At 50.7% G+C, this 27,676-nt stretch overlaps 1 protein-coding gene across 1 annotated transcript; it reads right to left on the bottom strand.

Annotated features, from left to right (window-relative positions):
- AIPL1 (aryl hydrocarbon receptor interacting protein like 1) lies at positions 13,483-23,157 on the bottom strand. The gene is made up of 6 exons (XM_018064046.1): positions 23,025-23,157; positions 22,089-22,268; positions 16,835-17,023; positions 15,637-15,813; positions 15,389-15,530; positions 13,483-13,757 (listed from the first exon to the last, which is right to left on the bottom strand). Exons 1-6 carry the CDS (start codon positions 23,118-23,120, stop codon positions 13,555-13,557), a joined length of 987 nt encoding a protein of 328 aa, XP_017919535.1. The 5' UTR covers positions 23,121-23,157; the 3' UTR covers positions 13,483-13,554.

Here is a 27,676-nt window from a genome sequence, read left to right as displayed (position 1 = left end):
AATGTGACTGTGTGTGCCCAGCAATCACTCAGCAAATGCAGCTTCAGCACCCATGTCAAGATGCTGTGTTTGTTCAATAGCCTGATATCACAGTTGGACACATAGCTTAAGTAATTAAACTGCGATGAATGTTTGAATATGTGTTCTAAAGAATACTTTTAATTTAAACATGCTCTTTCTTCCATTACATGCTGACTGCCAGGAAGTTCACTCTGGAAAGAAGCATGGTTTCTCCCCCCACCCCCCTCCACCAGTAATTCTGGGCTTCTTCAAGGCTACAGTGCTTCAGCTAACAATTCTACAAGGGGAAGAAAAAAACTTCAGAACTGTCCGATACAAAATGCTATTATGAATTGGACTCTCATTAAGATGAAAGTGGGATGTGTTATTTCAGATTTTATTATCTTAAACCATTTGTTGAATGGATTCTTCTTTCCCTTGGAAGACACAGAGCTGTGACCCAGTGAGCCCATGGTGATAACGAACAGGCAACAGATAACTCGATTCTTTCACATCTGCTTTCCAGCGTCATGTGTCTCTTTAGACAGTTTGTGTTTTATTTAGTAATTTCACCTTTTCTTTACTCAAAACCAGGGTGGGTGTTTCTTCCCCAAGAAGATTTTAATGCAGCGGCTGAGGGTTGAGGAGGAAAAAAAAAAAACCCACTGGTGAAAGACGCTCCATTAAAGTAAGAGTGAAGCCAAAATTGAAAATTGAGAGCTAATCTTTTCATATCTTTGGAATGGAAGTATTTTTAAATTGGCAATTTAAAAAAGAATAAAATGGGCTGGAATAATACAGTGCACGTTGGGCAGTAGCATTACAATTCTAATTAGATGCATTCCCCTGTTTGAGATTTACTTACAGAACAATCTCAGTTTTAGCGGGAAGAAATTCTTATTGATGAATTTGATGACGACTATGGAATTATACTTGCCTTCTGTTGGGCTCCAAGGGCAAGTCCTGTAAAATGTGGACTTGGAGATGAAGGCATAGCCCTTCTTCCTTGGTAGCAACCTGAACTCTTATGCCCAGAATGTAGTGGAATTTACTGAGAGATACTAAGTATCTGTGCTTCTGCTTCTTTATTTCAAAGATAACCAAGAGTTCATTTGTCACAATATTGAGGGACTATCTGAATTTTCCACTGGAGGCAATGTTGCCAGATCTCCCACAACTTCATCTTCAACCTAGGAGGATGCGTCCTCCATTAGGGACGTTACCAGCTCTGCTGATCCGATTCTTGGCAGTGTGGGTAGGTATATATGGATTCCCCAGAAAGTGTCAGTATACTGAATGGCTCGAAAGTCAGGAATCTCATACATAATAGGTAAAAGTATTTTACAGGAGACAAGTAAGAAGTGAAAGGCCAAGGATAAAAATAAGAGGAAGGATGCAATGAAGAGACAAAAAGAGACGGCAAGTGGACTGAAGCATCCTGGTTACATGGTTCACGGAGTAAGTGGCTTCAGGGATACTTGGACATCATCATTCGGCAGACAGGAAGGTGACCGGAGAGAGTTCTAGCGGCAAGCCCAGGAGCAGGGCACACTAACTCCACCCCCATTCCGCTGCCCAGGGCTCAGGCACCTGAGCCCATCTGACTGCAGGCGGAACTGGGATGCAGGCCAGCTATGTGCCCAGAGATAAAAGACTTTGGTGACCAGCCATCTGGTCCATCCCAAGGCTCCTTCTACCATAGCTCTAGGCTCCCAACCCGCTTCTAACTCTCCCCAGAAATAACCAAGTTACTCATCATGCCTGATGGGGGCTCCTCATGGAGGAGAGAAAGCATTGAAGTGGCACACTATGACAATCACCGGCTCTAAATCCCCAGCTAACCTGCCCATCCTATGCCAGCAGCCTTCCTAGGAAGCTGGCTTCTGCACACCGCCAGAAATCAGTTCCCATCGAGGGCAGCTGTTCTTAAATTAACCAAAACAAGGCAGAGAGGGGAAGGAGCATTTGGAGAGACAGCTGATGGCTTCATTGAATCAGAGGAAGCCTCTTTGCTCCTGCTACCCTGCTGCCAAGCCTCCCCTCTTGGTGGGCAAAAGGATGTCTTTCAAGTTCCTTCTTCAGATCTGAACTCAGGGCTGTTCACCCAGAGATGGGGGCTTCTGACGCCAGCTCCAGGAACTGACAGGACAGCTCTGAGGGGCCAGCCGGAGATGCAAAGTACCAGGAAAAGAAAAGGCACTTCTAAAGAGAAACAGGCAAAATTGTCAGCAGGATGAATACGAAGTTTTAAGATCAGTGTCGCTTTTCTTGCTAAGAATTCCCCCAAGGAGTCCTGAAAAGCAGCTGCAAAAGAACTGAAGATTCGGTGTTGGCCGTCTGCAACATTTATTACAAAAAAGAGATGTCCGGGCAAGGTCACACCATTCACGTTGGCACAAAATATGCAGCAGGCTCCCTGAGGCCACGAATCCCTCACTTCCACACTGGCAGGAGCTGCCAGGACTACAAGACGGCTGTGAAAATTCACGCTCACCTAGAGCCAGGCAAGGGGAGGTGCTTCTGCCAGAATACAGGGCTTTCCAAAGGCAAACAGAAGGCTGAGGCTGCTGGGGTGTGGCCAGAGGGTGTGCCGCAGTGACCCTGAGGTGGCAGCATGGGTAATAATCAAAATAAGAAAAGCAGCCAGCGGCGCTGCTCACCATCATGGCCAGCCTTTCTAAGCACTTCAGAACATGTATTTACAAATGCGCTCCTACCAACTACCTCCTAAGGCAGCAACAATCGTAACCTCCATTGTACAAATGAGGAAAGCAGCTCAGAGAGGTTAAGTAACTTGCCCAATATCACACAGCTGCTAAGTGGTCAAACTGGGTTAGGAATCCAAGCCTGTCCAGTTCCAGAGCCGTTGTTGTTGACCTTCATCCTACGCTGACCTCTACTGTGGCCCTCGAGGTAGCAGGAGGGATGATCACCAAGATGATCTCTGAAGGACCCCAGGAATGATTCTGGCCAATGGACAACACTCATGGTCAGCTTTAACTGGCCAACCAGACTGCCAGCAGCAATGTCCCAGTGTCACATACAAGAGGACTGCCAAGGGACTTCGCCAGCGGTCCAGTGGGTAAGAATCCACCTGCCAGTGCCGGGCACACAGGTTCGATCCCTGGTCTGGGAACTAAGATCCCACGTGCAGCAGAGCAACAAAGCCGGAGTGCTACTGAGCCCAAGCGCCCTAGAGCCGGTGTTCCACAACAAGAAAAATCGCTGCAGTGAGAAGCCCGTGCACCGCAACTACAGAGTAGCCCCGCTCACAGCAACTCGAGATAGCTCAGGTGCAGCAACGACCACCCGGAGCAGCCAAAAATAATACACATTTTAAAAAGAGGACAGCCAAGACGGCCACTGAGGAGCAGTCCCATGTTTTACGAAAATCACTACAATGCCACCATCCAGACAGTGAATGCCGAACGGATGGAAAAATTCCAGGCCAGGCTACAGGAGGCAGTGACTGCAGGCGGGAGAATTCTGCCCTGAGATCAGAGCTAGTTCTGGTGCAAACCCCAGCTCTTCCATGACCTCGCCAGGCAACCCTGGACAAGTTAGATAACCACTCCATCTCTCAAATTCCTCAAAAATAAAATGGGCATGGGCGGGGAAGGGAAGAGAGAAGAATCTACCTCAAAGATGGCTGAAAATATTACATTAACTGAGCAGGTGTGCCAGTCAGGGTTTATCAGGGATACAATAGTGCCCTCGATTTGGGTAATTTGAGGAACGTTTTTAAAGGGGACTTTATAAAAGTGAGGGCAGAATGTAGTGAAACCACATGTAACAATGCAGGATCCTAGACCAGTAACAGCCTCAGGCCATTCCTGCTCTGGGCTTCCCTGGTGGCTCAATCAGTAAAGAATCCACCTGCAGTGAGAGAGACCTGAGCTTGATCCCTGGGTTGGGAAGATCCCCTGGAGGTAGGCATGGAAACCCGCTCCAGCATTCTTGCCTGGAGATCCCATGGACAGAGAAGCCTGGTGGGCTGCAGTCCGTGGGGTCGCAAAGAGTCAGACACAACTGAGCGACTAAGCAAACTCCTGCTCTAGAAAGTGGGGGAGGATGTGATAGCTGGAATTCTGAGTAAAGTATGGTCCCCGAAAGACGTCCAGGTCCTAGTAAATCCCAAAACCTGTGAATGGATCACCACGCGTGGAAAGGGGGACTTTGCAAATGCGATCTGGAGGTGGGGAGATATTGCAAAATTGTCGGGGTGGACCCAGTGTAATCACAAAAATCCTGGGATTTCCCTGGTGGTCCAGTGGCTAAGACTCCACCTTCCCAATGCAGGGGGCCCTGGGTTCAATCCCTGGTCAGGAAACTAGATCCCATGTGCAGCAACTAAAGAGTTCGAATGCCACAATTAAAGATCCCACGCGCCGCAACGAAGGCCAGGTGCAACCGAATAAACAAATAAAAGTAAATATTTTTGTAAAAAGGTCCTTATAAGAGGGAGACAGAGAATCAAAGAAGATATGATAACACAAGCTGGGGTGGAGTCACATGGAGCCACAAGCCAAGGAATGCAGGCAGCCTCCGAAGCTGGAACAGGGAAGGATGGAATTCTGCCCCAGACCCTCCGGAAGGAACACAACCCTGCCGATCCCTTGACTTTAGTTCCCTGAGACTCCGTTCAGGCTTCTGACTTCCAGAACTGTAAGATGGTACATTTGTGTAGTTTTAAGCCACCAACTGTACAGCAATTTCTTAAAGCAGCCATGGGCAACTGATCCAATTGGGGTTGGATGCAAGAGGGCTGCCCTGAAGAAGGTGTGGCCTTCAATCAGTCAGGCCAAGAAATTCCCCCAAGAAAGAAAGTGGAGGAAATAAAACTCTGATCTCTCTCCTCTGAAGAAGCTGGGAAGAAGTCAACTGAAGCCAGAGGGGGCTGTGTCCAAACAGATCAGCCTCTGGGGTTGAGTGCAGAGAATAAAGGTGGGGGCCCATCTGATGAGATGAAGAGGTTCTCTAGCACCACAGGGAGACATGGAGAAACTCCGCATGGGCTCATACACTGTACAAGAGGCAGGGGCCACCTGTGAATCCTGAAAAGAGCAGGGTGTCTGCACTCCAGCTGGTAAACAGACCCACCCAGAACAGAACCCCAGCAACACAGACTCAGAGCTGAGTTGTGGAGGGTGGAACTTCTTCCAGAGCTTCCAATGGGGTGGCAGGGAGTGGGGAATACCTTCTCTCATCTAATAGGAGGCAGTCTGTAGGGGCAGTCAGTTCAGAGCCCACCACCCCTACTCCCGCCTTAACCACTCATCCCAGCCCTGGCTACCCCTCCCTCATGCTACACCTTTCAAGGGTGAGATTCTGCTGGATGGAGAGGAAAGCCCAGGGTCCCAGGTACCGGCGGTCCCCCCTAGCCTGGCTCTGGCCAACTGCTACTGCCCACAGTACCAGCTGCCGACATCGTTAGGCCCTACCCTGGGAAACTAACATTCACGGGGGAGCTTAGCTGAAATATGCAGCCTGGCACTAGCCAATAAGGCAACTGTGCAGATAAGACACTTTACTGCCATCTTCTGGGATCTGTAATAACTGCATATATCCAAGAGGGCAATGAAGTAAATAGCCACCCCACTCCCTGACCCCCAAACTGTGCAGCGTACAGCATGCACAATGGTAAGTGCTGGCCCTGTAGATTTTGATAGAGCTCTCAACACAACTGGATGATAGTGATTGTGGCCTTCTGATTTGTTGTCTGTCCCCTCCCTCCGCCCCCACCAAAACTATCATTGGTGCTGTCCAGCAAAAACCTCCTAGAGCATCCCTCTAGATGAATACACTGGTCTATGCACTGTTGCAGTGAGAGAACACAGGGGAGAATATACTGTTGGGTCATGTTTCTACAAGGCTTCTCAGGTGTCTCAACGGCAAAAACCTGCCTGCCAATGCAGGACACACAGAAAATGCAGGTTCGATCCCTGGGTCAGGAAGATACCCTGGAGATGGAAATGGCACCCCACTCCAGTATTCTTGCCTGGAAATCCCATGGACAGAGGAGCCTGGCAGGCTGCAGATTATGGAGTTGCAAAGAGTCAGACCCGACTGAGCGACTGAGCATGCATGTTTCTACCAAGTTCAAGAATGAGTAAAATTAATTTACAGGGTCCGGGGTCTGGACAGGAAGGTGGGTATATTCACTGTCAATACAGTAGCCACTAGGGACTTCCCTGGCACTTCAGTGGTTAAGACTTCCCCTTCCAATGCAGGGTTGCAGGTTTGATCCCTGGTTAGAGAGCTAAGATCTAACATGTCTCACGGCTAAAGAACCAAACCATAAAACAAGAAGCAATACTGTAACAAATTCAACTGAGATTCTATAAATGGCCCACATCAAAAAAAAAAAAAAAAAGAATCTTAAAAACCAGTAGCCCTTACCCATGTAATGACTGAGCGCCTGGAGCTCAGCTGATCTGAACTGGGATGTGCTAGAAGCATCAGATATACGCTTCAAAGACTTAGTGAGAACCAGAGCGCAACGCATCTCATGAATGAGAATCTGAAAACATTCTTGACAAATTGGGTTAAGATGTTGTTGCTCGGTCGTGTCTGACTCTTTGTGACCCCATGGACTGCAATTTCCTCTTTTATATTTTTAAGGCGGCTACTAGAAAGCCATAAACTACCTTGGTGACCTGTACTATCTTTTGTTGTACCAAGCCCCTCTCAGCCCTTCATGCCTGTGCCTCAGACCTGGGCTGAAGGTCACTCCGCAGCAGATCTTTGTGAACTGGCATCTGCCTGCTGGCTGATCCCCTCCCGCCCTTTCTTTAGGAGGGTCTAGGGAGGCGTTTTGAAGCATCTGCAGAAGGTCTGACATTATTAGGACACATGGGTGTCGCACATGGGGAATCAGATCTTAACAATTCTCTCTTCTTTTTTCTCCTTCTCTCTCTTCCTCTCCCTGTTATCGTCCTACTCTTCCTCACTCCCTCTCTCGCCTCCCTACACATCTTTCTCAATTCTCTCTCCCTTACCAACTTTCTTCCCTATTTCTCACGCCACCAAGTGGGAGACAAGATGCCAACTCTACCCAGTGATGCTGCTCACCTGTCACCACCGGGACAGCGATCCCTCTGCCTCTGTTTCTGGGGGTCTCTCTCCCAACTCATTAAGGAGCTAGCAGCCTGGCTATGGTCATGTCCTGCCCTGGGCAACCAGCCCTGCAGAACACAAGACTCCTTCCTTCCTTCCTAACACAGACTGAGAAGGTGAGACTCACTGGCAGCCCCAACTGGGGGGCAGGGAAGCTGAGCCCATCAGAGAGGAAGCAGGCAAAGCAGGGGCCTCGTAAGAAACTTGGGAGAACAGTAGAGTATGGGTGGAGGTTTAAAAAGAGGGGAATCCTAACATGCCACCCGAGTAGAGGAAAAAAATTAGTGAGGCAGAAAGAAAAATGTTGGGATGCAAATAAAGCTGGAAATTGTGAGTGGGCTGGTGGAAAAGAGGCTGCCTGCAAGTTGACACATTTCCTCCCAGCCCTGGATCTGTCGTAGACTCACTGTTGTGACCTTGGATGTGCCCCTTCTCATCTCTGGCCCTCAGTTTCTCCATCTGCCAAATAAGCTGTTCAATGATTTCGGAGGGTCCCTCCACATGCAAGAATGGAGTTGTGTTTTTCCTAAGGAAATGGTATTTCTGAGCCAGTGGTACAGGGCAGGTGTTATTCTAACTACTGGGGATGCAGCGTAGAACAAAGCAGACGCAATTCGCTGCCCTCTAGAAATTGTCACATTCAGTAAAAACTGCCAGCCTCAAGACTGCTGAGGAGAGACAAATGCTCCACTACATCTTCAGATGATATTTTTATTGGTGGCAGGAGGAAAGGCGAGATTCTTTGTTCATCAGATTCTCGCACTAATGAGAATACCTGGAGTAATGGGGCAATTGTAATCAGGCCAGGAACTCTGCACACGCACGACGGCCATAAATAAGAGCGGGGCTGTGCCTAACCTTTCCTTGAAAGTCCTGGGAAATGGAAGGATGTGGGGGGAGAGGCTGGGCAGGGGGGCAGCCTCCCCCAAAACAACAGGTACTTGGAGGCGGTCGAGGTGATCCCTCATTCACAGGCTGACTGACCAACATGAAATTCAAGACTGAGTCTCCAGCAGGAGACGTGGGAAGCCCAGGGAGGAAGAGTGGGAGTGGTTTGTCAGAGGACTCAAACCCGGGCTGCCAGGCTGTCAGCACACGGACAGCGGGCATGGGTGAACCCAGGGCTCTGGCACTTTCTATGAAGAGTCTATTATTTGGGGGGAATCGGGAGTCAGGGGAGGCCCAGGTGGCCTCTCACTTCCCAGCTCTCTCCACCCTCACCTGCTCCTGGACCCCATAGGAGCACTCCTTGCAGGAAATCAAAAGAAATGTCAGCTCCGCTATTGAGTTTGGGTCAGCCTCACCAATGCCACTTACTGAGACCAGCTGCGAGGCCGGGCAAGCCAAATCTCCCCATCCCCACGCCGCCGCCCAACCCTGAGCTGAGGTTCCTCAGCCAAGTGGCACCAATACTGGCCACCATGAAGCAGGGGAAAAGCACTCAGACAGGAGCACTGATTCATGTCCAGGGCTCACGCCACGCCTCCAGCACAGCCCACGCTGGTGAAGGCTGCACTCTTGGCTAAATGCATGTGACTCAGGTTGCCTAGACGAGGAGGTGGCTTGGCCTGTGACAAGCAGTAACTGGGCATGTGTTATAGCCCTTTGCCAGGCCATCAGCTTCAGGACACACAGCAAACCCTTAGATGCTCCTTTTAGCTGAGCCCATCTCATGGCAGGCGTTCTGCCACTGGAGGGGTCTTCACTCCTAAAAGGGGGCATGCCCAATGGGGCAGGAAAATGCTGACTCTAGTCTCCATTCATCTGGGCTTGAATTCAAATTCCATCTTTGACTAGCTGGATCGTGGTGCACCTATTTCCCTACCTCTCAGCTTTCCTTCCCTCCCTCCAGTCTGGAGGAGACTTGATGCCCCATCAGCAGCATCTTGGCAGAAAACAGGGGGTCCAGTTGAAGGCACAGCCACAGAGAGTTAAATAAATGTGCAGGTGGGACGAGGAAATCAGCAAAGAAAGAGGGGCACCCAGGGAACAGCAGGGGAAGGACCAAGGGAGGCGCTGCTGCTCTGACAAGTGGTGGGAGCTGTGGCCCAGAAGGGCTCCTGACCCCAACTGTGACCATAGGGTAAAAGGCACAGATGCTGCTAAACCACAGTCAAGCAAGGAGGGGTGGGAGAAACCAAGACCCAGCCTGACTCTCCTCCCACCACATCTCCTGCTGGTGCCTCCTGTTTGCCAAATCCAACCCGAGGCTGGAAGGCCAGGGAGCTGGGACACACCAGCATGGTGAGCTTCTCAAGGGACAGAGCAGACGAGAGAACAGGTCTGGGGACAAAAAGAGACCGGCTGACTGTGGAAGGCTCTATAACGACCCCCAAAGATGTCCACATCCTCATCTCCAGAACCAGTGAACAGGTTATCCTCATTGAAGAAAGATAAGTTATCTTAACATGCGATTAAGTTAAGCATCTGAAGGTGAGGAAATGACCTTGGATTATCCATTGTCATTGTTCACTCACTCAGTCATGTCCGACTCTTTGAGACCCCATGGACTGCAGCACACCAGGCTTCTTGTCCTTCACCATTGCCCAGAACTTGCTCCAACTGAGCCCAATGCATTCACAAGGGTGCTTGTAACAGGGTATGTGATAATGGAAGTAGAGGGACATCGAGAGAGAGAAAGTGAAAGATGCTCACTGCTGGCTTTGGAGGCGGAGGGTGGGGCCACAAGCCAAGGCATACGGTGGGGGGCTCTAGAGCTAGGAAACAGATTCTCCCCTGGAGCCTCCAGAAAGAAAACAACCCTGCTGACCCATTTTAGGACTTCTTACCTCCAGAATTGTAATGGAATAAATCTGTGCTGTTTTAGGTCATTGTTTGTGGTAATTAGCTACAGCAGCAATAGAAGCCTGCTATACCTGCACAATACCCAGGGGTCCCTCTGCCCAGCTCGCAGCCCTCTGCCACCCTCTCGGATCACTCTCTGGTCTTGGATCCATGTCAACCCCAGGTAGACAGAGGTCAGGAGGGTGGTGCATGCCTGGGAGAGAATGCCTTGGTTAAGCAGTAATGATTCTCAGAGGGAGGGAGCAGCTCAGAGCGGGTGTAATAGAGAACAAATTTGACTCCACAATTGCTCCCAAACTACGCCTGAAGACATGCTCTGGGTTGCTCTGTAATAGAAGTGTCATATTTTTCTCCTTTCATTAAAAAAAAAAATACATCAAACCCTCATATGGACCGTCTGGTGAGAAAAACAACATGATATAGAACAAAAAGGCCCAGCCCAGAGGCCGGGAAACTTGGATGCTAACCCCAAGTCTTCCCCAGCTTTGAAGTTGAATCTACAAAGGTTTCTGGCCTTCCCTGAGCTTCAGTTTCCCCATCAGTACAAGGGAGTGAGACTGAGGCCCGAGTCTACTGGCAGGCTGATTCTATGGTCCTAGACACCTATTCCCTGTCGCCAGCCAGCCTGACCCTGTAGGAGTGGGGGTGGTCAGGGCCGGTGGAGAGCTGCCATCTCCAGACCTCTAAGCTTTCTCTGGAAAGTCCACTTGTTGGACCAGAAATTACAATGTGTTCTCTGCTGCCCCCTGCTGGCTGCTCAAGAACAAAGCTTTCCAGGGAGATCCCTTAGAAACTGTCAAAAGGGACCCTCAGAAGATGCCCCTGCAATCTCCTGCGTCCACTCCTGCACTCATCCACCTAGACCTGGCAGCCAAGACCTCCTTGGAGGCACAAGGAAGCCAGTGCAAGGACCAAAGGCCTGGATGGGGAGGCTGCTTGCTGCGGGGCACAGAGTCAGTTCTCCCCATCTCTGCATTCCACCTCTCCAGCACTAGTAAGCTGAAGTATGAGATGCTGTGGATTCTGGAAAGTGGTAATGTTTTCCCATGTGCTGCCTTTGGATGATAGTAACAAGAAGATAATGTGTCCCTGTTTCTTCCCCCCACCACACACACACACACACACACACACACACACACACACGTATTCACCCAAAAGAAGCACGCAAATAAGTGTGCTTTACAAGGTAGAAATTAGCAACAGGAAGTCTACTGAGAAGGCGCCAAGAGGGCTGGACCAGGAAAGAAGAGAGAGACAGTGCAAAAACCACAGTTAAGAGGCTGAGTAAACCAGAAGGTATGTCAACGGCTGATTATGATTCGTGCCCCCAGTTTAAAAAGAGGCTGAGTGCAGATGAAGCTGGACAAAAACTGGCTTTGAAACTCATGAACCAAAATGTGGCCTGATTTTAACCCATTAGATGGTGTGTGAGAAGGAATTGCCTGGGCTTTTGTAACAGAAACGTCCCTAACAGCTGCTCCAGTCTTTCAGGGAGGAACTGGGGTCCCCAGTTGTTTGAGTTCAACACTCCCTCAAGCACTAATGCCAAGGTGTCTCCTACCACACTTCTTGGGGGTCCTATGCCTATGCCTTTTTCTTGGACTTGCAAATGTCCTGGAGCATCAGGAGGGGAGACTTCCACCCAGGATGCTTTGGACCAGACCACACAAGGTCCTGCAACACATCCAGGCATCAGTCCAGCTGGGAGGACCATAGATGAATTGAGACCTTCACTGTCCTCAGGAAAAGGGGCCGTGACGGGGGCACTGCACACTGAAGATAGACAAGACAGGAGGCTAGGAAGCCTGCAGGCCACTGTGTGTCCTCAAATAATGCTTCTGCCAGGCTCTTCATCTGTTCTGAGCCGCCTCTGAGACTCTGCCCAGATCCCACCCAAGCCTTTCTTCCAGTGCAGTCTGGAGCTGCTGAAGGTCCCTTCTGCTCCCATCTCCCAGCCTCCACTCTACTCCTCCTTCTCTAGCCAGAGCCTTCTTTCCAGCCTAGGACGTTCCTTCCTTCCAGCTTCTGCAGGTCATAACGTCCCCTTCCTCTGACCGCCTCTAAAATCTCCACCTGGTTTTTGGACAGTATACCTGGCAGCCGGTCAGACGCTGAGCCTGAATCAACCAAAAATTGGTTGACCTTTTTCCTCCACAGTGGGAGGACTTAAACCTCAAATCTTCCCAGAGCCACAAAAGGGCAGAAAAGGAAAAATTTTCCCATGTTAAAATAGACACTGCCACCCCTGAAACCAGGAATATCCTCGTTTTACTGTCTGAGCCACCTGGGAAGCCCTCTGGTGGTCCAGGGGTCCTGAATTCAGAACCACAGAAAAATGCAATCACACTGCACAGCCATATTCATGTAATTGATGTCTGTTGATTTTCAAAGTTTAGAGTTAACCAGTGGACAAAGCACAGAAGACTTAATTTGGTGACAAAACGGAGGTGTTAACAGCCAAGATGATGGGAGAGTAAACGTACAGCAGATCGGTGAGGGAAGAAGTGGGGGATGGGAGCGGAGGTTGCAGCTCTGCCACCGTCATCCTACACCCGGGAGAATCCCTGCAGCCCCGTAGAGAGCTCTAGATGAAGTGTACCAAGCTGCAAAAGCAACCAAAGAACTAGCAATATACTCCCCAAAATTAGAAGGGGAAGGAAAGAAGGGATCCAAGAGCATCAAAGCATTCAATTCTCACTTTTCACTAACATGGGGTAAAAAGGACATGTGGGGAAACTGATTTACACATATCATTTGGAGACAGAGAAAACTACCAAAATAGTAAAAACAAAAACAAAAAACAGGGTCCATTAAAACTGCTGGCTCTAGGGGATGGGGGAGTTTGGGCAGGAAATTTCACTTTTATTCATAAGTTCATCCGTGCCCTTTGGGTTTTTCTTTTTTGACCCAGGTCATGCGTCAGTAAAAAATGTTGTTTGCCATATCAGTCCACATAGGATGTTGCAGCCAGCAGACACTACAGCCACCTGAACAGTGAGCCCTGAGGAACTAAAGATGGAGACAAACAGACTGCTGGCTGCCAAGCCCTCAGCACTGCAGCCGACCCCAGTGTGCACCCACAGGGGATTCAGGATGGAGAAAAGCAGGATACTGCGCCGATGAATTAAGGTGCATCTCGAAGGAATGATTTTAATGAGTCCAGACTCTTGCATCTTCCTATACATAGAAAAGCGCTAAACTTGTTAACTTGGGATATCCGGCTTTCTTTCGTTAACATCAGTCTTTGGAAATTCCCAGAACCTGGTCTTTGTTGCAGACGCTCATGTATCTTGGTTCCTCCCTTACCTCTTAGGAGCAGTCCCTCGAGCTGAGAGGCTGTCTTCTGGCGCCTGAGTCCTTAGAAAGTCCGTTGAACATAACATAATTCTCACCTTCTAGGTTGTGCATTTTTTTGTCCATTATTTTGATTTTATAAATTAATGTAAAAAGTTGAAAAACTGACACCAAAATCCTGACCAACTGCACCAGAAATATTCAGTACCCTGCTGTTGGAGTGCAGGGAGACAGTGAGATGGCGGGATGGGGAGGTTGGAGGGAGAGGCAGCGGGAGGTGTGGGGGACGGGTGGAGGTGGGGGGTGGGGGGCGGAGGCAGGAAGCTTGGCGCCTGCGCACTAGCCCAGCATGTTCCTGCAGCGCAGTCGCTCCTCCTCGCGTTTCTCCTCCAGGCGGTTTTCCAGCAGCCTCAGCTCCCTCTGCACCGCCTTCCGCATGGACGGCTCCAGCTCCAGCACTTTCTCCAGGTCTGCCTTGGCCTCCGCCTCATTCCACACCTCGGCGTGAGCCCGGGCCCGCACATAGTAGGCCTTCACGATGCCTGTGGGGAAGATCCTGCTGTATCCGCCACCTGGCCCGGGAGGCAGCCCTCACCCGACAGACGAGTGGGCTTCACTAGCTAGTGCAACCTTTAACCTTGGTCATGATGACCCTTAACCTCTCTGTACCTCCGGAGCCCGGCCCCTCCACTATAAAATACGGATGACGATAATAATCGCAGTACCCACTCCCCTCCCGCGGACCCTTCCAAGACCCGGTAACTAATCTTACATTCACAACTTTTTAAGCCTTTTGTTATAGAGGCTCCCCAAATGATGCAAGCTCCAGGTCCTATCCCTAAACCCGTCTCTCACGGTCATTATGAGAATTAAATGAAAGAAATGCAGAGAGGTGTGTGGCGCAAGGTAAGTGATTCTGTAACGTTCTTCAAACATCGTCTTCACAAATATTGCCATATCCCCCCACCACAGATATTCAATTCAGTTCAGTTCAGTAGCTCAGTCACGTCTGACTCTTTGCAACCCCATGGACTGCAGCACCCAGGCTTCCCTGTCCATCACCAACTGCTGTAGTTTACTCAAACTCATGTCCATTGAGTCGATGTCATCCAACCATCTCATCCTCTGTCATCCCCTTCTCCTCCTGCCTTAAACCTTTCCCAGCTTCAGGGTCTTTTCAAATGAGTCAGCTCTTCACATCAGGTAGCCAAAGTATTGGAGTTTCAGCTTCAACATTGTTAGGTGAAAGACCAGGACACCAAAAAAGTGTCTAACAGGCTTTTTAATGGCGAAGCGCTCCCAGGTGGGGTTCCCAGACCCGAATGAGGCAGGTTGAGGAAGTCCGTGCCCCGACCGCGTTGGAGGTGGTTTTTATATGTTCCTTGGGAGGGATGGTCAGGCTAGATGGACGGGGGTTCGGATAGGACGCCAGGCCAAGGCGTCGCGGGCTGACAGGTCCTTCTAGGTAGCTGGGGTGGGGCGGCTTTAGCTGGTGAAGTGTGCTGTCATTGGTCCCCGGGATCTGGGAGGCTCCTTCCGTTAGGGACTTCTCCCGCCAGCGGGAGGGAGAGGAGGGGCGGCCCATCATGGCCCCCGGGGTCCGGCGTTACAAACATCAGTCCTTCCAATAAACAATCAGGACTGATTTCCTTTAGGATAGACAGGTTGGATCTCCTTGCAGTCCAAGGGACTCTCAAGAGTCTTCTCCAACACCGCAGTTCAAAAGCATCAATTCTTTGGCGCTCATTCAGTTCAGTTCACTTCAGTAGCTCAGTCGTGTCTGACTCTGCGACCCCATGAACTGCAGCATGCCAGGCCTCTCTGTCCATCACCAACTCCTGGAGTTTGCTAGGATGTACTTAATATTGTTCTCTATACTGATTGTCCCCCCTTTTAAAACCCATTGACTGCTCCACACAGGTTTGGTGACTTTTATTTGTCCTAATTCACCGTAAAATAAAATAACTTCCCACAACACCACAAAGCACCGTTCATTCATCACCTGTGATACCGTTATAGGCTTAGGGAAACCCTGCTGGGTGGAAGATCTGATGTCCTGCCCAGGTCAGGAGAGAGAGCTACGAAGGTCTGTGCATGTGACTTCGGACTCGTGGGCGGGATTGGACCCTGCCCCGCCCACACTGCCCCGCCCATCTCACCGCGCCCCGCCCACCTGGGTGGTGCCGGAGGATGTCGCTAGTGTGTTCCAGCACCTCGTAGTACTCCTCCTTCTTCAGCAGACACTGGCAGTAGTTCAGGATCAGCGTGTTGATCATCTTCTCCAGCTTCAGCCACTGCACCTCCCAGGGTTTCTCCTGTCCGGTGGAGAAAGCTCTGCTTCTGCCGCGCCCCCACCCTTCCCCACCACGGCCACGGCCAGAGCAGCCCACTTCCCATCCCCCCTGGCAGGCAGCCTCCCACCTTGGTCTGCAGGTTCCTCAGGCAGACGATGGCTTCCTGGTACTTGTTGGAGGCCTCCTCGTAGCGGCCCAGCTTGAAGAGCCGGTTTCCTTCTCCATGGAGGATGGGCACCGCCTGCATCTTCTCATGGTTATTCAGGTTCCAGGTCTCCCTCTGGTACTGGCTCGGGGCCTCGACCTGCTCCAAGAGCTGCAGGTCAGTGACGCAGGGACCCTGGGTGCCCGCAGCCCAGTAGGGCAGGCCCTTTCCCCTGCAAGGGACCAGAGACAGTGGACCCAGAACATCTGGCTAAAGTCAGCTTTGCATTTTCCACAGTGAGGATTGGTGGGCAGAACCATGCTTGCTGGCCAAACACAGGCAAACAGGGAAAGGAAGCGAGTGGCCCCTCCCCACCACCAAGGCTTTACCCTAAATCAGAGCCTTTGTGCAAAGTAAGAAAAGGTAATTTGTCAACACACTCTACTGATAATATTCAGAAAATTGCCATGACACTCATTTTGTTAGAACAAGACACTTCATTGCCATCTACTGGGAAATTATCATTATAAAATCACAAGTATATATTGTCTCTAATGAGCACCTTAGAGGCGGTGCTCTTGTGCTGTGCACAAGCTGTGCAACTGTTCAAGCAGACCCTGAAAAGGCCCCTTGTTGATGCGATTCTCTTATTTATTTGTACTCACCCATGTAACCCTCAGGCTGAACCTCAACCTTGGCCATTAGCTGAGTCCTGCTCTGGTCTGATGCTCTCCCACCACCCCACAGACAGGGACCATCAGTCACACTGAGGTCCGAGGGAGACGCTATGGACGGTTCCATGCAGTTCTCCCACTATTGGAGAACTAGACCGGAACCCACAAACCACAGGGACTGGGACTGAGAATATAATTCTAAACTTTTGAGGGGAAAAGGAAGTAGATAACCAATAGAAATAAAATGCCTCCAAAAAGAAAAAGAACATTTTTTAAATGGGTCTCAAAGGGGCTTTTCCTTTGGAAAAGGCAAAGGATGTTTTTTCGGTGGAGTGGGAGGGTCCAGTTCCAGTTCTCCCGTGGTATAGGAACCCTTTCTGGTTTTCTAAATAGGATCTGGGTGATGTCCAGGGACCCGTGGGACTGGGCTCCCTTGATGCCCACTGGCCCCAGTTCTCTGATGAAGGGACCGTCCCTACCCCACCTCCCACACCCCAGGGTCACACCTGCAGCAACTCGATTATGAAGATCAGTGGCTGAGGCTCCTTCTGCAGCTCATCCAGATCCTCGTATCCCAGCGTGTGGTAAGCGAACATGTTGGCCAAGCCACACGTGTGCACGTGCCACTCCGTGGGGTCCTTACCCTCCGCCATCTGCCGCAGGCTCCGGGACAGGATGGGGTAGACCCCTGTGTGCTGTGGGGAAAGGTGGGCAGATGGTATCAGGCTGTCTGCTCAGAGCCAGCTGGGCCACAAAGAGCCCCACTCTGGGCCCCTCCCAGAGCAGGACCTCTACCCCCTACACACACACTTGTCCCCTGGCTGTTACTACTCATCTAATTACTGCAGCTACCTGTATGCAGAGTGCTCTACACCTGTCAGTACTTTTAATCCTTAAGATGACCCTATGAGAGGGGCACTATTATTCTCCCTGTTTTATAGATGTGGGAACTAGAGCCCAGAGAGTGTAGGTGATTTGTTAAAGGTCACACAGCTAGCAAATGACAGAGTCAGGATGGAAACCCAGCTCCGGGGTCCACGCTGTAGCCACAATGCTAGGCTGCCTCTTGCCAGCCCTTGTGGTCAACTCTAACAGGTTTCTCTCCCAAGGAGACCCTGAATCCATGGAGCCTGTGACTCACAGGGAGGGGAGCATGGAAAGTAGTGGAAGGACCAGGGTTCCAAGTTCTTGAGGGCCAGGTTGGTGTCCTGATGGCACTGCTGATTGGCAGCGAGCCTGGATCACTGCAGCCCCCTGAGTTCCTGCCCCCTGGGTTGCACCAGTCCGGTAGTGGGGCTGTTGCAGGGGTTAAATGAGACGGTGCTGAGGTAAGGCCAGTTCATTACAACCTCACCCAGCACAGGAACTGGGGTGGCCACCCTCGGGGGGTGGAGATGGGCTAGGAAGATCAGCTGCTTGTCCTCAGTGAGCTAGAATGCCCCACAGACGAGCTCCAAGAACTGCTCTCCTGGGAACGGGTCCTCAGATGGCCCATCTCAGCCTCCTGCACGGCAACTCCAGGAAAGAGACATCCCAAAAGTGAAGGGGCAGGAATGGTTCAGCTTGGTCTCCAAGTCACCAGTAAGAAGATGAAGGTCACCCTGCCCTGCCCCCATCAGCCAGGATTAGCCCAGAGTAGCTTCGGCATCCTCATGAGCAAGATGAACAGATGGCAGTTAAGCCTGTTGAGATTAAGCCTGGATGAAGGGAGCTTGGGGCCCCCAGGGAACAGCTTGCTGCAGGGAGAGCTCACTCCTGGCCCACACACAGCAGCTGGCAGTTCCCCAGTCAGAAAGTCAGTGGTTAGTGCCAACCCCGCAGCTATGCAGCTGGTTGGAATGACCTCAGACCAAGGCCCGGACCTCAGACCAGTACCACTCTAGCACTACCGGGATGCTAGTCAGCACACTCAGCTGTGGAATGCCACCAGGAGTGGGCAGAAATCCCAGGAAAAAGTATAGAGGCCAGAACTCCATGGCTCCACACCCATCTCCATAGCACCTCCACTGAGATTGTCCTGGGGACCCCAGGACCATGCCCCTCTCTGAGACTTCAAGGCCAAAGCCTGGTCCTGTCTGATGGGCTCTATCTATTACTATCTGGAGATTACAAACTGGTACTCGGGAGGACACATTCAACTCCCAGATTGATTTCGTTTCATCGTTCATGTGGTGGGGGTTTTGTGTTAATGAGTCGTCAACACTTAAGCATTGAAAGAGTTCACAGACTAATGAAAATATCTGGTTTGTGTCCAAAACTCAGACTATCCGGCCACACCAGACCTGCCCCTTTCACACAGCAGCCATCCAGTTGGAGATAAGGAGAATCTGCCCCTGTGAATGGAGCAGATAACCTTCAGTCACCCAGGGTCCCTGGCCCCTGTGGAATTTGCATTTGTAACCCCTAGCCTTGGGTTTCCCAGGCAGCTCAGTGGTAAAAAATGTGCCTGCCAATGCAGGAGCCTCAAGAGACGCTAGTTCAAACCCTGGGTCAGGAAGATTTCCTGGAGTAGGGAATGGCAATGCTCCTGTATTCTTGCCTGGAAAATTCCATGGACAGAGGAGCCCGGTGGGTTACAGTCCATAGGGGTGCAAAGAGTTGGACACGACTGAGCAACTGAGCGCACACATGCACACACACACACACACACACACACAACCTCTGGCCTCACTGGACTGGGCACCAGCAGAAAATTCAGCATAGAGACCAGTGTGCTCCCTGGGTGGAGGCAGAGGCACCACCATTCAGGGCAGAAGCCCCCAGAGCCCCTGACCGCCCCTGCCTCTTCATACTTCCTGGCCTGGATGCTACCTCACTCCCCACTTCTAAGCCTGGTGAACTCCTATTCATCCCTCAACACCCAGATAATGTCATTTTCTTAGAGAAGTTCCTGCTATGATCCTCAAGCAGTTAGTCACTACCCTCCCATGGCTCTAAGTCCCTCTGTCCTCATTTATATTGTGGTGCCACCTCCCCTGCATTGTAATTACCAGGGTGGCTGCTCCTTGTCCAGAATTCAAGTTCCTTGAGAGATGGGGACTTTGCCTGTTTCATTCCTAACACCTAGCACAGGCCAAACCTGGTGCCCACTGAATGTTTTCAGATAGATAGGCATACAGATAGATGATGGCTGGATGCTTAGTGATGAAAGAATGGATTATGAATAACTGGTGGAAGGGAAGGATGGATGAATTGATGCCTGAATGAGTGAATGGATAGAAAAGTGGATAAAAGATGAATATGTAGGTGAGTACGTAACTCTGGGCTGCCCCAGTGGCTCAGTGGTATGGAGAATCCACCTGCCAATGCAGGAGACACAGGTTCAATCCCCGGGTCGGGAAGATCTCCTGGAGAGGGAAATGGCAACCCACTCCAGGATTCTTGCCTGGGAAATCCCGTAGACAGAGGAGCCTGGAGGGCTACAGTCCACGGGGTCACAAAAGAGTCAGACACTTCCTAGTGAGTAAACAACAGTTACAACAAAATAGCTCTGGGAAGTGTGTGTGTGCATGTGCATGTGGACGTGTGAAATCCTAGTGGCTGTGAACTGGGAAGAGATGGGGGGCGGGGCTATTGGAAAAACCAGTAATCTTTGTGGCGTGAAAATGACCAGCCTGTGAGATGGGCAGGGCACTCAAGTGCATGATGTAGCCAAAAGAACACAGGCCCCACGGGGAACCAAGAACCAAGCCCACAGTACAGGAATAACCGCAGTTTGTGGTTCTGCAAACAACAGATCAATCAACCAATCAAGAATTTATTGACAGCTCTCTGCACTCTACACTCCTACATCAGCAAACATGCATTCTATGGAGAAGGGGCCCTTGCTGGTGACCAAGCTTGCCTAACACATGGCCTAAACGACAAGCGCATATGGGTCTAAAAAAGTACAGGAGCTTTGCAAGCAAAGTCAATAGATACCATTTTAAACTAACTGAAACCACAAAAATAGCCAATTTTCTGAAGACTTGTTAAAAATAAGCCATCTTTTAAAAATTAAAACATCAGGATAAAGATGTGAAGGTGAAAGTGTTAGTTGCTCAGTCCCGTCTGACTCTTGGTGACCCTCCAGGCTCCTCTGTCCATGGGATTCTCCAGGCAAGAATACTGGAGTGGGTTGCCATTTCCTCCTGGAAGGGATCTTCCCAACCCAGGGATCAAATCTGGGTCTCCTGTATCTCCTGAATTGGCAGGTGGTTTCTTTACCATCTGAGACCTGGAATATTTGCTAATTGATGAAGTGAATAATTCCTTGGTTGGGACCTCTAGTGGTAGAGAGCGGCATTGCAGCCTGTCTAATAACCATAGTAGCCAAAAAGAGATACTGTACAAAGAGGGAACCAGGAATCCATCCCTGATCCTGTTTCCGAGATGGTTTGACCCAGAGCAAGCTACTTTCCTTCTCTGAGTCTTATACTTCCTCATCAGTGAAACAAGGGAGTTAGTCTCTAAAATGCTTCTTAGTGAAAATAATAGCTCCCGCTTCTCAATTGCTCCATACCATGATTTGCCCTGCTGCTGCTGCTGCTAAGTCGCTTCAGTCGTGTCCGACTCTGTGCAACCCCATGGACGGCCTCCTACCAGGCTCCTCTGTCCCTGGGATTCTCCAGGCAAGAACACTGGAGTGGGTTGCCATTTCCTTCTCCAAATTTGCCCGAGTATACATAATATCATGTAATCCTTACAACCGCCCCCTAAAATGAGGATTTGTTCATTTCTACATGAGGAAATAGAGTGCTAGCAGGGCAAACGGACTTTCCCAGGGTCACACAGTGTCTCTTGCATTGAAGGCGAATTCTTTACCATCTAAGCCACCAGAAAGCCCAAAATGTGAAGTTACTGGATATCATTAAGAAATTGTTGAATTTTAAAAAAATATGATAAGGATATTGAGGTTATATTTGTAATATCTTTCTTTTTAGAGAAGGATACAGATTATAGTATTTACAGATGAAACAATACGGTGTCTGAAATGTGCTTCCTTATGGGATAAGGAAGGAAAGTGGGTGGGCTTAGATGGAATAAGACTGGCCATGGATTGATGGTGCCCAGCATAGGATGATGCGTATTTGGAATCTGATTATACTTTTTGTCGACTTTAGTATAAGTTTGAAAGTTTCCACAAGAAATGTTTGTTTAAGGGTCAGTCAGCTTTGCCATTTCCATTTGGGTCACAGGCCAAGAAGACTGCCTTCTCCGGGTGATTGTTGAGCGTGCCTACATGAGAAAATAAGTTTGTAATGTCAGTAGGAATGGAGAGGAGGGCAGAAAAGTGACCTGTGGCCAAAAGTCTCTGGTATCCAATAATCCTGCACAAAAGTGAGGGTGTGAGGCGGGCCCTGCTCGCATGTCCTACCAGCCGGCCTGGACAGCAATTGTCAGTTTAGCACCGCCTGTTCTCATGGGGAATCCATCTCCACCATTGGACTTCCCTCGTGGCTCAGTGCTGAAGAACCCACCTGCCAATGCAGGAGACACGGGTTTGATCCCTGGGTCAAGAAGATCCCCTGGAGAAGGAAATGGCAACCCACTCCAGTATTCTTGCCTGGAAATTCCAGGGACAGAGGAGCCTGGCGGGCTCATGGAGTTCACGGGGTTGCAAAAGAGTCAGACACAACTGAGCAGCTAAACAACCTTCATCCTTACAGTGGCTGAGAGGGAGGAGGCAGAGGTCTCCCCGAAGAGCTTCATTTTACCCTCACTTTCCTGAAACACAGCCGGCGTGCCAGAACAGGTGGCAAATGGGTGGGGCCTACTTACGATGGTGTCGCACCAGAACTCGGCCACCTCGCTGACCCGCATGGACGTCAGCAAGATCTCCCAGACCTCCAGCTTGAACATGTTCCCAATGATGATGTGCATGGGGTGGCCCACCTGCTTGCTGTCGTCTATCACCGTCCGCTCCTCGTCACATTTCATGGTTCGGAAATGAAAGGTCACCTGGTCACCAAGAGAGTGGACCCTGATCAAGACCCACCTCCCAAGACACCCCAGAAGCCGCCCATGTCTCCGGCTCCCTGGGCCGTCCTCGCTCAGCTCCCACCAGCACGCCCACCAGCCGGTGCTCTCCCTCCTAAAGGACCCCATCCCACTCTAGACAGCTCTGCAGTTCAGCTCTGCTCTTCCTTCAAGACACCCTAGATCTGAGGCCACTGACCCAGACACTCCATCATCCAGAAAGCCCACCAGAGACTCTCAGACAAACACCCTGACCCTGCTTGCCCTTCCTTCTCACTCAACATTCAGGACTCCAGAAAATTCCCAAAGCCCCACCCTCACTCCACACTGAAGTTTAATTTGAAAAATGTCAAAAATACCTGGGGGACTTCCCTAGCAGTCCTGGCTAAGACTCCACCCTCCCAGTGCAGGGGGCCTGGGTTCAATACCTGGTCAGGGAATTAGATCCCGCATGCAAAAACTAAGACTTCTCATGCTTCAACTAAGACCCAGTGCTGCCAAATAGATAAATAAACACACACACACACACACACACACACACACACACACACACACCCCAGGGAATGGGCATCAAGCCAGAGCTACAGAGATGCCCAGGGTAAGGATGGGGCTGATAATTCTAGGAAGGACCTCCTGGCCATTTGTTGGCAAAGCAGAAGAAGGGTGTTTGCAGTGCCCTGTGACCCAGCTAGAATGCAGAAGGATTTTTGTCTGGCCTAGGGGGTGGGCCCCACTCACTCGGGCTCCAGTAATGAAGTTGGGGAGATCCCCTGTGCCCCCGTGCAGAATGGTTTTCTTGATCCCTTCCACATTCAGGAGCAGAGTGGCGTCCATGGCTCCAGGTGCAGGGAGATGTCCAGCCTGGCCGAGATAATCTGCCAGCGGGAGGTACTTAGGGCCGAGAGGTGGGGATTTGCCCTGCTGGGCGGGGTGTGAACAAGAGCCTGGGTTCTGCCCCAGCCTCTGCTTCTAGCAGTGAGGCAGGGATCCTGCCTGACATCCACCAGTACCACCTCAGCTTCTGTTCTGTCCCCCCACCCCAAGAATGAGGGAAGACAACTGGAGCTTTCTTAAAGAAGACAGGGGGTCAAGAATGAGCAGGAGAGAGGCCACAGGCCAGGAGGAAAGGACAGGGGACCAGAAACCCCCTTTGCCCTGTCTGAACTTGGGACCCTGTCTCAGACTCTTGGTCGCTTTGGAGCCCAGGCCGGGGCCTTGCAGCCTTTGCAGTCCTACTTCCCCTTTCCTATCACCCTCTCCTCCCCAAGATCTGCCCACCAGAGGATGTAACACAGTGGCCAGAGGGAAGGGCAGGCAGGTTTCCGGCAGTTGTGTCCGACTCTTTGCAACCTTGTGGGCTATAGCCCGCCAGGCTCCTCTGCCCACGGGGATTCTCCAGGCAAGAATACTGAAGTGGACTGCCGTTTCCTCCTCCAGGGGATCTTCCCGACCCAGGGATCAAACCCAGGTCTCCCACATGGCAAGCAGATTCTTTACCTTCTGAGCCACCAGGTTTGGGAGAGCCCTAAGAGAGAAGGGGGCCAGGTTTGGAGGAAGTTGAGGCACCCCCACCAGCCCTGCTCCTGTCCCCCCTACAAGGTCTGGCTGGGGGCAGTGGGCGCTCTCGTTCCCTTGGGAGGGTCACAGCCCTGTGCCCTGGAACCCAGACAGAGCTTATTCTGAGAATTTAGGGTTTAAAAGTGAGAAATGATGTGAAGATATGGTGTTTGGCGCCACCTTGTGGTCAACTTAGGTTCTCATGCCTTGGCTCCCCCAGGTCTTGAGGGTGAGAGGACCCAGAGCAGCAAAAAGCTTTCTCTTCTTGACCAGGGGCTGACAGGCTACAGGAAGAAGAGACACGGGATCCTGCCACAGGGAGAGATGAGAACATGGCATTAGGAGCCCCAGAGCTGCGTTCCGAGGGTTGATCCCCCCTCTTATTCTCTGACCATGTGGCCTTGGGTATCATCCATCCTGTCTCCTTTTTTTCCTAAATGGAAAAATCAACCTCTCTATGAAATTGAGAAGCCTCCCCCTAGAGAGTGAGTGGGACCCCAAAAACCCAGCACCCCTAAAAGTTTTGACTGCCGTGAGAAACCACTGGCATACAGGAGGCCAAACCTGGGCCAGCTGGTCTGGGCCATGAACCCAGCCTGGGGCAGCCCATTCACCCCTCCAGGACCCATCCCTCAGTGCTCAGAGCCTCCCCCTCCTCTCGTGGGCCCAGCTTCATCCTTCTCTAGGGGCAGGAGTTAAGGTGGAGTGGGGGTAAGGCAGTGGCCCTTCTTTTCCGTTCCATCCTTTCTGCAGCTACACAGCAACCTAAAAGCGGTCCGCCTGCAAAGGAGGTAAGATGGGTGTTTAGATGGTAAAACTACAAAAGAAAATCAAAGAGATTTCCGTAAAAGCCAAGGGAGGGAGGCCAGAGAGCAGGGGCAGCGGTTGCTTCTGGGGCCTCGGCAGCATTCTGTTTCCTCACCCAGCTGATGGCTACATGGGGGTGGGGTTCGTAAGTATTCGTGCTACTAGGCTTTACATTTTAGGCATTTTCTGTCCCTGATATCATTCACAGCAGAAGAAAAAGTTCTAACTGGGTCTTGCACTGCTCGCCCTCTTCCTCTGCTTCAGCTGTTTTGCAGAGAGTCGAAAGGCACACATGAGGATTTTCCCATTGTCCAGCGGTGGGAACTCCGTGCTTCCACTTCAAGGGACACAAAGTTTTATCCCTTGAGAAACTAAGAGCATGCATGCCCAAGCAACACAGTTGGGGGAAAAAAAGCACACACACCTAGGGGTCCAACTCACAGATTTGGCCCATGGTTGGTCAGACTTGGGGATGCAAGGGAAAGGGGCTGTTGAAGCTGATGCCAGAGGTTTCCGTTTCACTGCTGAGAAGAAAGAGGTGCTCAGGCCATAGCCTCTAGATGGACCCCAGTCACTGCTTGGCCCCCAAACTAACCTCCAAATGGGCTTCATAGAAACAGAACTCTAATAATCCCAGTTCCCTCTGAAAATTCAGCAAAGGCTTCCTACTGCCATCAGGATAAATTCTAAGCTCCTTCCCCAGCCTATGGGATCCTGCCAGCCCTGCCTCCTGCCACCTAGCCCCCAGCCTCTCCATCTTGCTTGGCCTTCCTCTGCTCCTGGAACTTGGTGGTACTCTGGCCTCCCAAAATAGCCCCTCTGTTGGAAAACCTCTTCTGTTTTGCCCCCTAACTCCTCAGCTAAAACACCGTATGCTAAGGGAAACCTGCTCCGACACCCAGTTCCTTTTATATCCTCTCATTATCCCCTAACGTCTCACATTCACGACACTTAGCATAGTTTAACATCTGCTTCTTCCAACACACTGGCAGTTCTGGAAGGTCAAGTTTACTGGAGAAAGTTTTCTGTTGGACAGGGAGCCCTCAAGGCAGGGCGAGGCTGGACCTTCTTCTCTTCCTTCAACCTCCTCCCCAAGAGTCATAGATGGAGCTGGACCTAGAAAACCTCAGCCTCAAACCATGGACTGGTTTTTACTTCTTGCAAGGAGGACCAAGATCCCCTGCGCCCACCACTCCTTCCCTGGGAGCCTGCTCCCCTCCGTACATCCTCCTTCCCACTCCTACACTCCACCCTCCTCCTCGAAAGGCAATGCGAGAGGCTCCTCATTCAGAAGAAAATGTTTCTTCCTTCTGTCGTTGCCATGGAGACTGCTCTCCTTCACCTGCCCTGTCAGTCACGGAGCTGAGGGAGGGGGACCAAAAGCTCCAAGCAGGAAGGGCCTCTGGGGCATCACCGCCTCCATCCTGACCCTTGATGAGGCCATGGAATCCAAGGTTAGGAATTCAGGTTTCAGAGTCCGATCTCCAGGATTTAAGTTGCAGCTCCACTCTCTGTTCCATCTTGGGCGAGACACCTCACCTGTCTGAATCTCAATTTTGTCATGTGTAATGGGAATAAAAATAGCTCCGACTTCATAGTGTTGCTGTGAGGATTAAGGAAGATTAAGAAAAGGAAATGCACGTAGCACACATGTGAAAGGGCTCGACATATATAAGCTATTGTATCAAGGCCTGTGATGTGCGTGCCAGGCACTGGGACAGGCAGACAAGCGTGGATGGACAATGGGGAAAGACAACCCAATTTGAGAGGCTTTGTTTCCAAGTGCGTCATCTTCCCTGCGTCTTTCACACACGTTCAACTTAGTTTCCAGAAAAATAATAACCCTTTCTTTTCCCCTTCATCTTTCACTGGAAGAGAGCAACGAATGAAATTCCCTAATTACAATAACAAATTCAACAAGCATACCAGAAGTGTGGGAACAAACACTTCAGATGCTTAGGAAACAACTCAGCTGGGGAAGAAGTTGGACATGTAAAACAGAGCAGGGTTTCTCAAACCATAGCTCAGAACTCTTAGTGAACTGCTGAAAAACGAACGCAGCAAGTTGTCACCAGCATTTTCAAAAGATGAAGTACTGAACAGAAATTATGTCAAAGCACCCCACACATTGTCAAGTATTGTTTCAGGAAGATTTTGTTTCGGTTACACATAGGTATGTGTGCTGCGGGGCGGGGGTGGTCTCACCTGGGTCCTGGGTCCCCCAAACATGATGTTCTTTGTGGAAGAAGATCCCCACCCCCAAATACACACATACACACACGCACACATTCTTTGCTTGGTGAGCTCATTCTGTAGGTCTCAGCTTTAAGTGACATAATTTTTGAGTCATAATTCTCTTTGATGAATTGAGGACTTGTTATTTGACTCATCCATGTCCGTCTCTCCCCCACACACCAGGTTTGAGCTAGTTCACCAAGTTAGTTCACCTGTTTGGTTCACCTTTGTGGATCATTGTCAGCACAGAGCTTAATCTATCAGACACAAGTAAATAATTGGAAGGACAGGTGAGGGGAATGAGGAAGGAGAAAAGGGGGGTTGAGAGACACCAGCGTGACCTTGTTGGAGCATGTTGGTTTAAGGTACCCACAGCACCCAGGAGGAGAAGGGGATCCAGGTGCTGGTTGAGTACAACTGTGGGGAGAGGTGCAGGCTGAGGAGAGGCCGTGTGCTATGCTGGAGAGGCTCATGGACCCTGGTCCCAGGGTGACAGAGTTTGAATCCTTGCTGCATATAAGCTGGAAAATTGAGGTCCCCCCCACCTCCATTTTCTCATCTAGCCCTAGGCTGCAGCGGGGGGCTCTTGAGTCCCTCCTATAAAGTGCTTGGAAATTAGTACCTGGTGCATAGTGCATGCATGCGTGTGCTCAGCTGTGTCCAACTCTGTGCTGTGCTTAGCCGCTCAGTCGTGTCCCATAGACTTGCGACCCCATAGACTATAGCCTGCGAGGCTCTTCTGTCCATGGGATTCTCCAGGCAAGAACACTGGAGTGCGTTGCCATTCCCTT

Source organism: Capra hircus, chromosome 19 (genome assembly GCF_001704415.2).
Source record: "Capra hircus breed San Clemente chromosome 19, ASM170441v1, whole genome shotgun sequence".
Taxonomy (NCBI): domain Eukaryota; kingdom Metazoa; phylum Chordata; class Mammalia; order Artiodactyla; family Bovidae; genus Capra; species Capra hircus.
This window is presented reverse-complemented; position numbering and strand designations above follow the sequence as displayed.